Below are 17004 nucleotides of genomic sequence, written 5' to 3'. Positions count from 1 at the left end.
AAGTGGGCTTTTCAAGTACTTGCATTTGTAGAATTAAATGTAGCATTAAAACATTTCATTTTTTTAAATTTTATTTATTTATTTTGTGGGGTCCGGGGAGAGGCAGAAAGAGAGGGAGACAGAGAATCCCAAGCAGTCTTCTCACTGTCAGCACAGAGTCTGACATGGGGCTTGAACTCACAACTGCGAGATCATGACTTGAGCCAAAATCAAGAGTCAGATGCTTAACCGACTGAGCCACCCAGGCTCCCCAAAGCCTGAAATAAACTTGAGGCTGAATTACTAAAATACATTACATTATTTATAATTAATTTTTTATTAGACAAATAAGTGACTATGCAATCAAATTTTTATATTTTATCCCTTCATAGCCTGGATTTAGTAAATAATAGAGCAAGTCTGACTTCATCATAAGCTCTGCTATGTTGCCATGAGTAGAAGAATTAATCTTTTCTTGGTCCCTGTAAGTCTGAACACCCCATCCTCCTCCTTAGATGTGGATGTTTGCAAAGCAAGTTCCTTCCAGTGAAGATATATTTTACGTACACTGAACGCTTTTTTTTTTTTTAACCTCTAACCATTATAAGCTTCAGTATAGTGCGGTCTGCTGCTGCTGATTTTCCTGTTAATAACAATAAAAAAATCACATTCTCAGAACATTCTTGAGTCAGAGTAACGGTTTGTTCCATAGCTACTCTCCCCACCTGTTGCTTCACTGAAATGTTTGCACAGTCTCTTGGCTTTGACTTGAACCACACTGTCAGGAAAAGATACGTGTTTCTTGAGTATATCCCCAGACCACAAGTTAACCACATTTTCAGCTTTTACTAATTTTTTTTATCACTTGAAAACCCATTTTTGCCTTGGTTGAATTATGCCCCCCAAAAGCTTAATGAATCATGTTTTCTAGTTTCTGTAACAAACACCTGGTTGACCCCACATTGTGTATTTCAGTCCACATCACATATCCAAGTCACCTTGGAATTCATCATTTGTATGTCTCCCAAACTTACATTTTAGATCTTTTCACCTTTTCTTCACTTCCATTACCAAAGTAGTTTTCTTATAGGGCATTTTTTCATGCCATTAAAAATGTTTATATCATTTTGAGAGTGTTACTACATACAGAGTAAAGCTGTGTTGAGCTGAAGAAGTTGGCCCAACTCACTAAGTGACTTCCTCCTCCTCCTTCAGAATGAGGAGGCTCAAATTAGCAAAATTTCAACTCACTGCACCTCATGGTCTTTGGGGTCATTCAGGAGTGATAGAAGCTGCAAAATGCAAGTGTAAAAATTTGAGAAGGCAAATTATTATCTGTATTCTATATGGATACAAATCCATACTCTCTCCAGCACTTCTTGTTTTTTACCTGGAAAAGTGGGCTAGGCCTAGGTTAGCTGAATCCCTTTGAAAAGCATTAGAAATAACTGCCTTTTTAAAAGTACATTCTCTAAAAGTGGAAAGAAAGACACTATGTTACAGAAAAGAAAGTTTCTGTTAAGATACAACTGTGGGCTTTTCTACATGTTTCTGTAGACAGTTCAGGCTTCTTTTGACATCATTTTTAATAAACAGCAATACAATCTCAGATCACTTGAGTAAATGAATGCATTTGCAACATTCATTTGGCACCACATTCTCTTGATGATTATGGCATTTGATATGTTCTTTTTTGCCCTCTTTGTCAGCCTGGTTCTTCATGTCAATCTATAGTCTTTTATGTGGTTAACTTGACAGATGCAGGAAATTGCTGCCAAGCTTTGAAATGAATTTTTTCAGCAGTGGCATCTGGGTATCAGATGGTCCTCTTGGCTGGCCTCTTGTCTTGCTGCATGTTGGTTTTAGTGGGGTCTGGTGTAGCATCACCTGTTGCTATGCTCCCTTTTCCTCCCATATGTCCATTTCCTGTGATTCATGGATGAAAGTGAGAATAAAAGCTCCAATTCTGTCTTTATTTCAGAAAAATCTACAGAAATATGTTAGAAGGTACAGAGTTCTCTCTCTGACAAAGGGATACTTCTCTTTGGCTGTCATGCCTATCAGCTAATAATTTGGGTACAAAGACCAAGTTTTAAGATATTTAATGAAACGCAAGAAGGATGATGATTAATTAGTAGAAGTGCCAGCACTGCTTTATTTCCTTTGATTCACATGAAATTAAGATGCTCCCATTACTGTACAACAAAATCGGGAGGGGATTGTATTTTGTGTTTATTAGATACTTGTGTTTTACAAAACTAGCTTTCTAAATTTAAAAATGAAATTATTCACTCTGAAACCATTATTTTGTCTGCTTCCTGCAATCCAGAATTGCACTGTTTATATTTGTATCATATTTGTAAAACCCTAAGTAAGAGCTATAGGAAATCACTATCATGAAGAAGGCCTTCCTTGTATTATTAAGCCATAGTGAACATGAACCCTGGGAAAGCCTAGGATGTGCCAAAAAACGCATGCGCAAGTGAGAATTTCAAAGCCCCTGTCCCCTGCCCTCCTCTGATGTTTATCTCATGGCTGTTAGCACTTCTTCCATTCTCTTAGCAGTACCTTAACTTTGCAAAACAGCCCAGGGGGCACCATTCACACTATACTCCCTCAGAGGCAGAGCTACGTCCTTTGCTTTCTACATCCTTCTCACTCCAGAGTCCCTAGGACAAAACGCTCCTCTAACTGGTTAAAACATGGTCCTTTAAAGGGACCAAAATTTGAGTTCTATTCTATGTGGCTACATCTTCCAAATTGTTCATTGGACTAGAAGACCATAGTGTGGCTCTGGTGAAGCTTCTTCCAATGCTGTTTTGGTTAAGCTGACACCAGAGTGTTTCTCTTCCGGTGTCCCAGCTCTTAGTAATAAAAATCTTTCCTGAGTTACCTGCAAAAAAAAAAAAAGTTTCTAGAGTCCTATTCACGAGGGAATTTGAATTTAGGCATTCTTGTGAGCTGGAACATTGCTACAGCTAAGCCAGGTTGCCACTGTCGTGGTGACAGCACAGGAGGAAAATGTCCTTATGTGGATATCTGCCATTTTCTCCTCACTGTCGTCTCCTGCACTTTTATCATTTCGTAGGGGTAGACAGAAAGAAAAGGAAGTGCAATTGACTTTAAGTGTGTTTCTCTTAATAGAATGATTAACAAAACAAAATAGCAGAAAGAAAACACCACCAGGACGAGTATGCAACAAATACTCAGCATATTTCACACTCCTGGCTATAGGAGCTTTCATATTAACTAGAAACTGCTTGCAGTTTGGTAAAACTGCCTGGTTAAAAAAAAAAAGGCCAAAATTATTCCTCTAGAAGAATTGGTAATTTCTGCTTATATTCATAATAACAAATTTAATGGCTATATTTATTTTAAATTATACTTATTAAACCCAATTCTATCATGGTTTAAGTATGCATATTTCCCTCTAAAAAAGCCAATCTGTTCCTTATTGATTGCTTCTTGTGTGCCAATGATTGTGTTAAAAACTACAGGAAAGGGGCACCTGGGTGGCTGAGTCTGTTGAGCGTCTGACTTTGGCTCAGGTCATGATCTCAAGGCTCTAGCTCATGAGTTCCAGCCCTGTATCACTTCGAGCTCGCTGCTGTCAGTGCAGAGCTCACTTTGGATCTTCTGTCCCTCTCCCTCTCTGCCCCTAACCCGCTTGTGCTCTCTCTCTCAAAAATAAATAAATCTTAAAAAAAAAAAACTACAGGAAATATTGAGAAATTATATAAGTGACCTGCCCTTAAGAAACATGTAATTTTATTGAGGAGCCTTGAAACAAATGAGTACAAATAAAAAATTATTGTTCAATTGCCAGAATATAATAGTCCCTAACATTTACTGAATGCTTAGTGTATATTAGACATTGTTCTAAATGATTTTCAAAGTTAAACAATTTAATTCTCACAACAACCCAAAGGGGTGCCTCCTGTTATCACCATCATCCTTTTTCAGATAGGGAAACAGAGGCACAAGAGGTTAAATGATTTGTCCAGGGGCATTGGTTGAGCCAGCATTTGATCCCGGGCCACCTATCTCCAGAATCTAAGCCGTTAACCACTTTATCATACTACCTTTCATGAAGTAGTCATTAATAGTTGGAGCGTAAAGTAGGCCAAGCCATTCGCTACCTCTGAGGCTTTTTGCTGATGATTTCCTATGGTGGGGGGAGGGCGAGGGAAACGCTGCTTGCTCTTCCCCACCTGCCCTCAGCCACTCACCCTCTCCTAGAGAGCTGTCTTACTTCCCTGCATCTCCACTCCACATGCCTCCTGCACCTGTTTCCTCAGTTATGTTTCCTGCCTGGTCCTAGAAAGCATGGAAGTTTGCAACACCTGGAGGTCAGTGAGAGTGGAGCAGGATCACGGAGAGGTAGAAAACACAAAAACTTTCATTTTAGGGAGGGGCCAAATATTTCTGGTGCTGAAACTGAAACAGATGAGAATAAGATAGAGAATAAAAGCTGTATTAGAATAAAAATAGGTAAATATAAGGAAGCTTAGATTCCATGATATTATTTTTCCCAGTAAGACATTGAGACACCCTCCCATTGAGACAAAAGAAGGCAATTGGATACAGAATGTTTGAGAAGAGTTTCTGTTTAGGAGATCTGATGTGAAGGGCTTCTTAAGCATTGTCGGGAAGTAATTTCTATTCACAGGCCATTCTGAGTGTTGTTGTTGATACAATCCTTACTTTGTTTTCTGTTTTCTACCTGATGCCTGGTATATGGTGTTCAGTAATTTTTTGGTATGAATTAATCACAAATGAGTAGATATACGAATTGTGATTCAACTTGCCTACTTAAGGAAACTAAGAGAAGTGACTGTATTTAATAATGACTTTAATTATACAACAGAAATAGAATGGAAACTAACATAATATTAACCCAGTAATACATTAAACCTATTAAAGTAGATAGAAGTCACTATAATCATAATTGTAAATGGAGCATTTGCAGCTTTTCTTTAAGTGGATTATATGTTTTCACACTGTTACCTTTTTATCTTTAACTTGTTTTGCATTTTAGAATCAGTTGTCTAAGACTCAAGGTAATCTCTCTTTCCTATTCTTATGGTTTCATGGTGGTGGTATCATTTGTCTCTATGCTAAGTTCAGTTTCTGTGAGAATCCTCTTTTCTTTCCACAGAAAGGTTGCGGGTACCATCTGGATCTATTGATGGTGGCTGTCATGCTAGGGGTGTGCTCCATCATGGGCCTGCCATGGTTTGTGGCTGCCACTGTCCTGTCCATCACTCATGTCAACAGCTTAAAACTGGAATCAGAATGTTCAGCTCCAGGAGAACAGCCCAAGTTTCTTGGCATCCGGGAGCAAAGGGTTACTGGGCTTATGATTTTTATTCTTATGGGTTCATCAGTCTTCATGACCAGTATTCTGAAGGTAATTAAGTCTACCTTTATGAAGTTGAGAGAGGGCAGAATATATTTATTATTGTTTAAGAAATCTCACTTGAAGCTAAGCCAACAATTTGCAAATATTGTATGACACGTGATACAAATGATAAATTTCTTTACCATGTTTATACAACTTCTTAACGGGAAGTTATGGGCTATATTTCAGAATCCTTAAAAACATAAGAAATTTAGTCTGGCAAAGTAAAGTTTGATGTGTAAATTATTATCATAATTTTGAAACAGTTACCAAGTTATGGGGACAGGTCACTCATTTCTAACTAATTTCTGACTTGAGTTCACTGTAGGCCTACATGAAATAAAGTCTCTATTTTCTTGTCCGATGTATTTGCAATTAACATTACCTAGTGCAAAATAGAGGTACAGAGATGAGCAATGTAATGGTCATGGCCACATACGCAGTTTTGTGTATTAAATGTTACATGAAACTACTACATGGACATCACTATTGTATGTACTTATTTTTTCACATTTAAAATAATTGAATCCATTTTGAAAAGCGTTAAAGAGTAATTATTTTGGCATAGAATTTTGGCAGATATTACCAAGGTATGTCAATTATATTTTAAATTATAGCTCATTTTATTTGCCTGTACTTTGAAAATTTTGATGGAATCCTTCAGTCATTTATACAAGTTTACTTATATTTATCATTTTTTGCAAGTACATTTGTAAGAATTCATTTCTATGTTATATAAGTAACTATAGAGCTAGAATTATGCTGAGCTAGTCCAGTAAAAAGAGAAAAATTGAACAGTTCACATGCTTGCAAATATCTGGCATAATGTAAGAACATCTAGATGTTAGCTCCATTCTTCATCTTTAATCCCAATATCTTTTTTTCTTTCTTTCTTATTACTTTATTATGCAAATAAAACTTCATTTTAGTTGTCATATTTAGAAATCAGTGTAAGAGAATGTTTGAAGCCTAAATCTTTCAATACTGTGAACATAAACCATCCATTGAACACTTCAGTGTATAGTTACAGATAAGCTTTATCAAATAACCTTAACCAACCCAAAAATTAAATGGAGAAAAGACGAGGAAGGGAATTAAATTACATTATTTTAAAAGCATATTCTGAGTCATAGTTTCCAAAGCTACTATATTTATTTATAAATAAATATCTGTATTAGCCTGGTTAACACATATCTTAACTTTTACATAGAAATTACTTTTTAAAAAGTTTCCTCATTTAAAACTATGTAATTGGAGAACACATTTCAATTATTTTAATGTTTACTTATTTTTGAGAGAGAGTAAGTGAGCGAGAGCAGGGGAGGGACAGAGAAAGAGGAAGACACAGAATCTGAAGCAGACTCCAGACTCTGAGCTGTCAGCACAGAGCCCAACAGGGGGCTTGAACTCATGAATCTTTGCTAAATCATGACCTGAACCAAAGTCCAATGCTTAACTGACTGAGCTACCCAGGCGCCCCTGGAGAAAACATTTCAATGGCATAAATAATTACATTTGTCTAAACTACTATAATAACCTGCATCAGATTCATTTGGAAGTGCTACTCCAGCTCAGAACTGGTAAAGACTAAAGTAACACTTGTATTTATTTAAAACAATGGTAAAAATTGAAAAAAACTATAGCAAATTTCACTACACACTGTTGATACCAAATTTCACTATCTCTATGACAGAAAATTAGACAGTTTATAAATAGAATAGGCTTATATCAAGATTGCTTTCATGTTTCTGACCAATTAACTTTATAAATATAAAGTTACATAATATAAACATAAACTTTATAAAAATAAATATAACTTTATAAAATATATCTAATATTCACCTAAATTATTTCCAGATAAATGTAGTTCTCTTTTCAGTAAATTTAGTCTTATTTTTTCTCTTCAAATGGTAACAAAAATTTTCACCATCTTAAATATTCCTGTGCCTGAAATAGTCTCAGCACTCTGGTACAGAAAATATCAAAGTTTTCATTGAACACATACCTTTTTTTTCCCCTCCAGGTAGATTAAAAACAACTGTCATCTGTTTTATTTTGTCCTGTTTGTATAGTTATATTCATGTGGTCACATAAAAATCATTATCTTATCATTGTGAGGCAAAATTCAAATTTCCCTATAGTAGTACAATAATAATAGTTAATATTTATTGTTTATTATGTATTATAAATGTACTTTTTTAGGCTCTGGCCTATTAAATACTCATAACAACCCTATTATCCCCATCCCTCTTTAGATATATGTGGGGAAGCTAGGGCACAGAGAGCTTAAGTAACTGACCTAAGATTATGCAGCTAAAAAAGTGCTAGAGTGGGGATTTGAACCTGAGTCTTCTGACTTGGCCCACTATTGCTTCTAAAATATTTTTCTGTGTTTTTCTTTGGTAAGCGAAAAACAGCATGAGCAGTTATTTGAACATAACTTGTATCTTTTTTCTAATTGTTCTTTTACAGTTTATTCCCATGCCCGTGCTATATGGGGTGTTTCTTTATATGGGTGCTTCATCTCTAAAGGGAATTCAGGTAAATTGCTTTCAGTAAATGATGCACATCTGTGATGACTTATCTTGGGTCGATTCATGCTAAATCATGTGATAGCTAAGAAAATGACATCATCTGACGATCAGCTTTCAGACCACAATTAAATTTCTTCAACCTGGTTCCTAACTTTAAGGTACTTTTGTTTACCATAAGTTATGTTAAAACTGTATAAGGTTTAGACTTTACAACCCTCTTAGAAAAGTAATGACAGTATATTTCAAAATATATCCAAAAGCTTTTAATCTTTGCTACTGTAATCGTGTGTATGGAACAGAAAAGAACTGTATGCACAAAGATGTTCATTGTAACACATACTATCAAAATATTGGAAATAACCCAACTATCCATCAGCAGTAAAATAATTAAGTGGTCTATGGTACAGTCATTTAAAATTGGTAATTATGATGGCCATAAAAGGAACATGATAAAAATGCTTATGGCTTAATAATCCAAAGCAAAAAAGTAGGAAAACAAGCTGTACCTACCATAGGTTTATAAAACTGTGAGTGTGAATGGACCAAAAAGGAAGGTAGATAAATAAAAACAATTTATTAGGGTAGTGAGACCCTGGGTGATTCTTTTCCTTTTATGCTTGTTTTTCTATCATTATTACAATTATACTTATAGGATTCTTTTTTAAAAAAATTAAAACTAAAAGTAAAGGTACAGGGTAAGGCAATTTCAAGGTACAAAGGAAAACTTAGTTGTTTAAGTATTGGTTAAATCAGTATAATTATACGAATTTTCTATTGCTGCATAACAGATTACAGTTCACTTAGTGGCTTTAAACAACAAACACTTATTATCTCACATTTTGTGCGGGTTATGAATTTGGGAGTAGATTAGCCGGGTGGTTCTAGCTCCAGGTGTCTCATTTGGTTCCTGTCAGAATATGGACAAGGTCTGCAGGCATCTGAAAGCTTGAATAGGACTGGAGGACCAGGGTCTGAGATGGCTGATCACACGGCTGTGGGAAAAGGCATCAGCCTCTCCCTGGCTTTTGGCAGGATGCCCCAGGTTTGTTTGTTTGTTTGTTTGTTGTTGTTGCTGTTGTTGTTTTGCCACACAGGCCTCTCCACAGGAGACTCAAGTGCCCTCATGACCCGGAAGCTAACTTCCATCAGCGTGAGCAACCCGAAAGAGAGGGAGGGTGGAGTCACTGTGCCTTTTGGCTTAGTTGCCAAAGTCACACATGGTCACTTCCACTTTTTTCTTATATGTTAGGGGTGAGTCATTATATCCAGCTTGCACACGTGGAGGGAAATTAGACCCCATCTCTTGAAGAGACTAGTGTGGAAGAATTTGTGGACACATTTTAAAATGACCACAACTGTATTGTAAATCTTTGCGGAGGTGCTTAGCAAATTATTCGTGCTTATGATACTATAATGGTTTGAATAGTGCTTTCCCCAAATTCACGCCCGCTTGGAAACTCAGGATGTGACCTTATTTAAAGATAGAGTCTTGGAGATGGATTAGTTTTGGAACTCAAAATGAGCTCATCTTCACCCTAAATCCAGTGACTGGCATCCTTCTAAGAAGAGAGGACACAGAGAGACACAGGGAAAAATGCCACACAGGACAGAGGCAGATTTCTACTTAAATTTACCTTTGAATAATCTTGTCTTATAACTTAACATTATTGATCTGAAGCACTAAAGTTTTCTTGAAAGGAGACGAATTCTGAGGGCTATTTATTGAAAATAAATCTATTTTTTGTTGGCCAAAAGGAATACATAAATTGCTGCTTTTCCTATGACACTACTAGTCGCATTGCTGTTCAAATACATGAAAGAAAGGTCACCTGGTTATTATGATTTTGTCAAATTTCACACATGTTAATGGAGCACAGGGTGCTGGATGGCAAGCCGTGGTTCAACGGTAGACTACAAGAGAAATTGAAATAGGTAATTCATCACTCACAGGTCCTGGAGGAAGTACCTGGCACACCTGAAGGGACCACATGAGGAAGTCAAGGCAGAGTACAGACAGAGAAAGAATCAAGACCTGGGCCACATGCCTTTATTTGGATATGTGGATAAAGTGCTTTGGGGTTCCTGGTCTAAGGCTGATTGATCAATTCAAATAAAAAGAGCAGGGTTTTGGGAAGCCCCATGGGGGTCTTTTCTAAGGAGCACACAAGGGGAAGGCTGTGGGAGTTAGGGGAGAGTATTTATTGTAAGGACATTTCGGGGAGCCATCTCAGAAACTTACATTTGCTTGTTAGTCTGCCAGCTGTAGTCCGGTGCATGTGTTTACATGAGGGGCTAGTTGTCAATTTAGGTGACCACAGGCTGCTTAGCCAAACAGAACGGATACCAAGGCAATAATACCATGGGGGATAGCTTAGTTAAATTCTTGACACTGAGGGACAGGCAGTACAGAAATCTCTTCCTGAATGAACAACTAACCAGTTTCTGACTTTGAGAGAAGAAAAAGCGTTCAGCCTTAGGAAAGTACTGGATGTCAGAACTGAGGCAAAACTTCAATACAAAGTCATTGAAAGATCACTGGACATCCCAAATAGATACTATGACTGTTTTTTCCTGACACTGGGTGAAATTTACCTGGGAGAGGGAAATGGTTGAGAAGTGTTATGCATTTAAATTTTACTCAAAATGGATTTAACTTGCTCATTTATAATTTCATGTATGAAAAATGTATTTTGAAAGAATTGGTTTGATAACGCAGATAGGGAAGAGTACCGAAGACGTTTTATTTGTTTTACTGTTTTTTTGTGGGGTTTTTTGTTTGTTTTTTGCCTTTGGCAAAAGTTCCACAAGCACTAATTTCATCTGTAAGTGAAAAGTATTTATTATTAGGCCCCAGGCTCACATAAATACAGCAGCAGAAGTTTAAGAAACAAAGTAAAATCATTTTGATAGGTTTCAACAGATTTTTCCTCCTAATTCCACTCACATGATTTTATACCCATGAGGTTTAGAACTAAACAAGAATGTCAGGTTTTGGAATTATTTGGGGTGTGAATCTCTCAATTGAAAATTGAGGAAAACTTTATTAAAGGCCCATGAGAAAAGTAAAATGAGTTTTAAATAGCACGAATGAAACAGCAAGCAGGGTCTCACACTGAGAACAGGGTTAGTGAAAATTTAAGTGAACCCCGAACTCAGGAAATTGAAATTCCTATTTGGGCTAACTGGGTGGGGGAATGGAATATTGAGATTAGGGCAAGATAAAAGCCAAATGCAAAACTCAGGATACATGTGTCATGATTATCGTTACTTGAGTAGTAATAAGCATGTGCTGGGTACCAACAGTTCCAGGAGCATGTTACTTAGTTACCCTATATGCTGAAGGAACCTGTATGCTACCTGTTTGGCAATATTATGAAACATATTATCTAGGCTTCTCACTGTGCAACATGGCAGAAAAAACAGATCACAGTGTTCTTATGAATGCTGTTTCTATACTCAGATATATAACCACATCTATATTCATTCCAACACTTCAGGAATCCAAAGTAAAGCAAATGTGCCATTTAAGCAATAACAATGGAAGCACCCACACACTGAAGAACACTTATGCAATAACAGCTTCACAAATGGAGAAATGATAGCTGGGAAAAACAAGTTCTATCGAAACTGAAACATTCAGTTATAAGCCAGAGATTTTACTTTATTTCCTCCCTATTCCCACCTCCACCAATCACCAAATTTTCTTTAATGACATGTAATTTAAAGAGATATTTAAGAGATAGAAATAAGAGCTAATGAAATGTTTGGGGACAATATGGAGAAGGATAAACCAAGAAAAAGAAATTCAGCACTTGGTACTTGGCATAGAAGGTTTTCAATAAATGATTTTAGAAGGTATTAATGAATATAAATAAATACCTGAACAGTGGGTGAACTAACCTACATATAATTCTGGTTTAGATGACTGAGGGAAGAAAGGTCATGCTGTGCCATAAGTCAAGGAACATAGAAGAAAAGATGGGTTTATGCTGAGTTTGAGATTCTTATTATATATATATAGCAAGTTTTGGTTAAAAAAAAAAAAGGATGTTTGGCCCTGACATTTTACTCCATGGGTATTTGTCGCTTGGCATATTAATTTTGGAATACCTGATGAGAATTGCTTACAATTTTTTCATAAATTAGCTAAAAGATAAGATCAAATATCAGTCTTTTGAAGATGCATAATAGATATTACTGTAGAAATGGTATGAAAGAACTGACAGTGATTGAAACCATCATTTTCTAAATAATCACTTCTTGTTGGAAACATTGGAAACTGCAAAAATCGGCCTGAGAAATATTAAACAAAATGCTCCACATAGAATAAAACTAACCTGCAGTAAAATATGTTAGTAAGTAGAATGTGATTGAAGATTTAAACTTCTTGTGAAAATTTCATATATAAAATTTGAATTGGGAAATTTTGCGTTGGTACGTAAAAATGGTCTCAAAATCAAAATTGTAACAATAATACATAGTCCAAAAATAATTGGACTACCTTCATGGTAAGACTTAAACAGAACTAATAATAAAATACGGTTGAAAAAATTGTGAATGGTTTGACCGTGCACTATAGGAAATTGATCAAGAAATCAAATTAACAAAGTTTGCTCTGGAAAATACTTTATTAACAGTAATTCATCTGGGTTAAGTCTTTGTGGCTAAGGTGTTTGTGTTTCTAAAGACAGCCTCAAAACCTTGTTGGGGGTCGAAGTGTTAAGGCCAAAACAGCAGAATCAAAACATCCTACTCAGCAGCAGGATCTGGGTCGAGAGCTCAGGAGAGAGAGAGCGAGAGCGAGAGTGCTGAAGTAGAGACCTAGGTCTAGAAGTCTCTAACAAGCATGTGAAATTTGAACCTTGGGTATGGATGAGCTCTTTCAGGAGAGGAGAGAGTATGGCAGTCAAGGAATCCCCAAGCTAATTGTGATGTGATAATGAGAAAGAGGATGATGATTTTCTTTTTTCTCTCAAGGCTATACTCTTCCAAGTAGCAACATTTAGCATCGACTTTAATATTTTTAAACTCTTCTAAGTTACAGCCTGTCTCCATATTCAAGAAAATGTGGAATGCTATGAAACTGAAATTGTGCGTTTCAGAGTGTATGCATGGCAATCCCATTGTCCTGATGCCCAGAGGTCAACTTAAGTGTGATCCAGATGTAGCATATTTTGGACCATATTGAACATCTACTTGTCCTACTTGTATTGTTGTCTGTAAAAAGAAACTGTTTATCTTTTAGTTCTTTGATAGAATAAAGCTCTTCTGGATGCCTGCAAAACATCAGCCAGATTTTATATACCTAAGGCATGTGCCACTTCGAAAAGTCCATCTCTTCACAGTTATTCAGATGAGTTGCCTTGGCCTTTTGTGGATAATAAAAGTTTCAAGAGCTGCTATTGTCTTTCCCATGATGGTAAGAAACTTTTAAGTCCGCTTTTTTTCTCCTCCTCTGATTTTCTGCTTTGGAAACACATAAAACTGAAATTGGAACAATAGAGTCATTTTGAACTATTATTGGAAACCATGGCATAAACTTGAGTTACTAACACTAGTGACTAAGATAGAGTTTGGGATTATATATGAATTTCAGTGATTCATATTAGTTTTGTCTCTATCATCCTGAATATTCGCAGTGGTTTGAATTAACTGAAGTTAGGTAGAAAAATGTAAACTTTGAAAATGTAGCATTAAAGATGTAGCACTAACAAATCTGAAAAACTAGGGGGATTTTAAAATTAAATTTTATGAAATATTGCATATAAATTTCAAATACTGCATTCAAATACTGAATTTGAGTGACTATAAATAATTTAAAATATCATCACAGATAAGAATGGTTTAATGTTCATTAAAATAATGCAAATTATTAATTACATCTATCAAAGGAAACAATCCAATATATTTTGTAGGGCTCTTTTTTTTTTTTTTTTTTTTTTTAATGGCCTGTTTAAGAGACTCCTTTACTGGGCAAAATCAGGGCTGTTATTCTGGGGATGTGGTAAGAAAAGGAACTGAAGGATGCAAAGGTACAGTGTCTCATACACACATGACTTCAAGTGCCACTTTAATCTCAGTCTTAATTGAAATTGACTTGTTTCCATCAAGAACCAAAGCTACATCTCCCATTTTAATTTTTTCCCTGTTTTAAACTATCTTATTGTTTACTTCAGGTGTTAGCTCTGGTATTTGTGAGAAAATTGATGGACTTTCTGTTTACAAAACGGGAACTCAGCTGGTTGGATGATTTAATGCCCGAGAGTAAGAAAAAGAAACTAGAAGATGCTGAAAAAGAAGTAAGTCTGAGCAAAATCAGTATCTTATCAAGAGACAAAAAAGGAGCACTTGCATAGTAACAGCTCTTTGCAAAATTTATCCCATGTTTATATTTAGATAGTTAGCAGTTACTAACAACCACAGGTGGATTATTAATGTTTGGAGGGTTAATGTTTAAAATCATAAACTTGAAACTTGAGCACAAACCTTACATGAGAAAACCAAACCCTAGTGAAATAAGCAAACACTTTGTACTTCATTATCCTCCAAATTGTAAGCTTTGCTTTTCTATTCCCTCCCTTGTGGATGGCAGAACCTTACTGATGCTTAACTATTTCCAAGTTATGGTCCCGCAATGACTGCTTTTTGGTTGAATATGTGAGAAGGAAAAAAAGAGATATTAGTCCTCTTGGTATTTTTCTAAGGAACTAAGTTTTAATGGAAAGATCCTAATTCTAATTAAAATATATAATTAGGGTTTTTTTTGAAATAGATTAAATGCTTATGCTGATCTGACCTGCTTTCAAAGTGATTTAAGATTGAGTAAATGTGATTTGAGAGAGTTTTGGGATTTAATTACTTCCTTGGACTACTGATTTATCCTATTCTGTTTCATGTGTTAAGACCATTTGTTTTAAGTTTTATGGCATATTTGAAGTTCATATGTAAGTCTGGGTCTCTTTTGAAGGCTAGTAATCATAACATTAAAAATATTTTCTATAGGAGAGAGCCAAAGCATAAGAGACTCTTAAAAACTGAGAACAAACTGAGGGTTGATGGGGGGTGGGTGATGGGTATTGAGGAGGGCACCTTTTGGGATGAGCACTGGGTGTTGTATGGAAACCAATTTGACAATAAATTTCATATATTAAAAAAAAATATTTTCTATAAAAACTACAGAGTATAAATGAAAAAAAACATGACCAGTATACTATCTACCAGAATGATTGAGCCCATAGATTATAAAACATAAGAACAAAATTTCCATTTCTTTCATCTGGAAAGAAAATATTTGGTAAGAATTGCGCATTATTTTTTCCACCATTTCTTCTACTAGGCAGTCAGTAAATGTACTCAGTTTCCTATCTACAGCATAATTTCTCAAGCCAAGGTTTTATTCCTCTCTCCTTTGGGGAATTTGTTTGCAAACATTTCAGTGGTTTTAATTTTTCCTCAGTCATTAGTTAAAGTCAGACTAGGCCCCAAAGTCTAATGAAATTTCTGCTCAGATGTTTTTACAAATATGGGCTGCTTTTCCATGGTCTCCCATTGCTGACAATGGATCCCCGCTTTAGAGATTGATCATAATGATGTATCTTAATTTTGAATGATTATTTTAATTTTTCCAAATAATGTAGAATGAATACTTAAAATCATACTTCTAGTAATATTAATACAACATTGAAATATCATATTATAAAATTATCATTTTTCTTAAGTTTTCTCTTTGATATGTTCTTATTTATGAGAGATTAAAAAAAATTTTTTTTAAACCTTTATTTGTTTTTGAGAGACAGAGCATGAGAAGGGGAGGGGCAGAGAAAGAGGGAGACACAGAATCTGAAGCAGGCTCCAGGCTCTGAGCTGTCAGCACAGAGTCTGAAATAGGGCGAGATCATGATCTGAGCTGACGTGGGATACTTAACCGACTGAGCCACCCAGGTGCCCCTAATTATAAGAGATTTGTTTTTTAAATGTATTTATTTGTTTTGAGAGAGAGAGAGAGACAAGAGTGCAAACAAGGGAGGGGCAGAGAGAGAGAGGGAGAGAGAGAATCCCAAGCAGGCTCTGCACTGTTAGCACAGAGCCAGATGAGGGGCTTGATCTCACAAACCATGAGATCATGACCTGACTGAACTGAGATTAAGAGTCAGGTGCTTAACCTACTGAGCTACCCAGGTGCCCCTAACTATGAAAGGTTTTTAAAAACAATGCCTTAAGTATGATATTGCATTTTAGGGCTTAAGTAAAGGTTTGGCCTCCTTCTCAGATAGGATTCAAGAAAAATATGACAGAATTTGGTATAAATTAAATGTAAATAAGATGGACACTGGAATATAAAAATTCAAAAGGCTTAAATTATCCATACTTGATGTAATTAAAATTATTCAGCAATTATTCTTGAAAACAATACCCAAAAAAGCTTAAATTCCAAAGAAGATGATTTTGAATATAAAACTCTTTGACCATGAGCTTTTTCTGAGTCTTTCTGATAATGAGAATGATATTAAGTATATTAAAGCAGTAACTTCTAAATGTAGTTTTGCTTTACTTTCTTGCTTTGATTTCGAATCTCTCCACTACCTCCATAGAGAAAGTTAGCAACAGCCCCAGCCATATAATCATCTCTTTCAGAGCATACTCCTTAGGCCTTACCATACCATGGAGCATCCTTGCTGTTCTAGAACTTTGTAAAATGAAAAGTTGTATAATGTATATATCACATATATTATATTTAATTTTCTTTCCTTTTGTCATTTAAAGAAAAGCTTAGATTCTCCCTTATTTCCACTGCTCAGAACCTCTCCTGAAGCTGCATATATATGGTGTGGTATAAATGTGTGCCAGATACCATTTTGGAATTTATTAATCTCAGCTAGAAAGAGACCCTATTTAATAAGCTTCCAACCGTTTTACATTATAGGCCCACTGTATTCCAATGGGTGTTTACTATTTTTTGATTATGAAGATAAATATTTTAGAAGTAATCAAATATTACTAAATTTCTCAGATTCCATGTCTTCCAAAAGGATACAAAAATAGATTAAAGATTTATTGAGGCAAATTTGTCCTTGTATCCTTCAGATCAGA

General features: G+C 35.7%; 1 protein-coding gene across 1 annotated transcript in view; it reads left to right on the top strand.

The window, feature by feature from the left end:
- The window catches only part of SLC4A10 (solute carrier family 4 member 10), a 277949-nt gene extending 263383 nt beyond the window's left edge, over positions 1-14566 (top strand). Inside the window, exons 21-24 of the mRNA XM_049615589.1 lie at positions 5138-5389; positions 7853-7921; positions 13160-13333; positions 14091-14566. Coding sequence (XP_049471546.1) covers positions 5138-5389; positions 7853-7921; positions 13160-13333; positions 14091-14270 — 675 coding nt within the window. The 3' untranslated portion in view covers positions 14271-14566. The remainder of the gene's footprint in view (positions 1-5137; positions 5390-7852; positions 7922-13159; positions 13334-14090) is intronic.
- Positions 14567-17004: the final 2438 nt, after the last annotated feature.

This window comes from Panthera uncia, assembly GCF_023721935.1.
Source record: "Panthera uncia isolate 11264 chromosome C1 unlocalized genomic scaffold, Puncia_PCG_1.0 HiC_scaffold_3, whole genome shotgun sequence".
NCBI classification, from domain to species: domain Eukaryota; kingdom Metazoa; phylum Chordata; class Mammalia; order Carnivora; family Felidae; genus Panthera; species Panthera uncia.
This window is presented reverse-complemented; position numbering and strand designations above follow the sequence as displayed.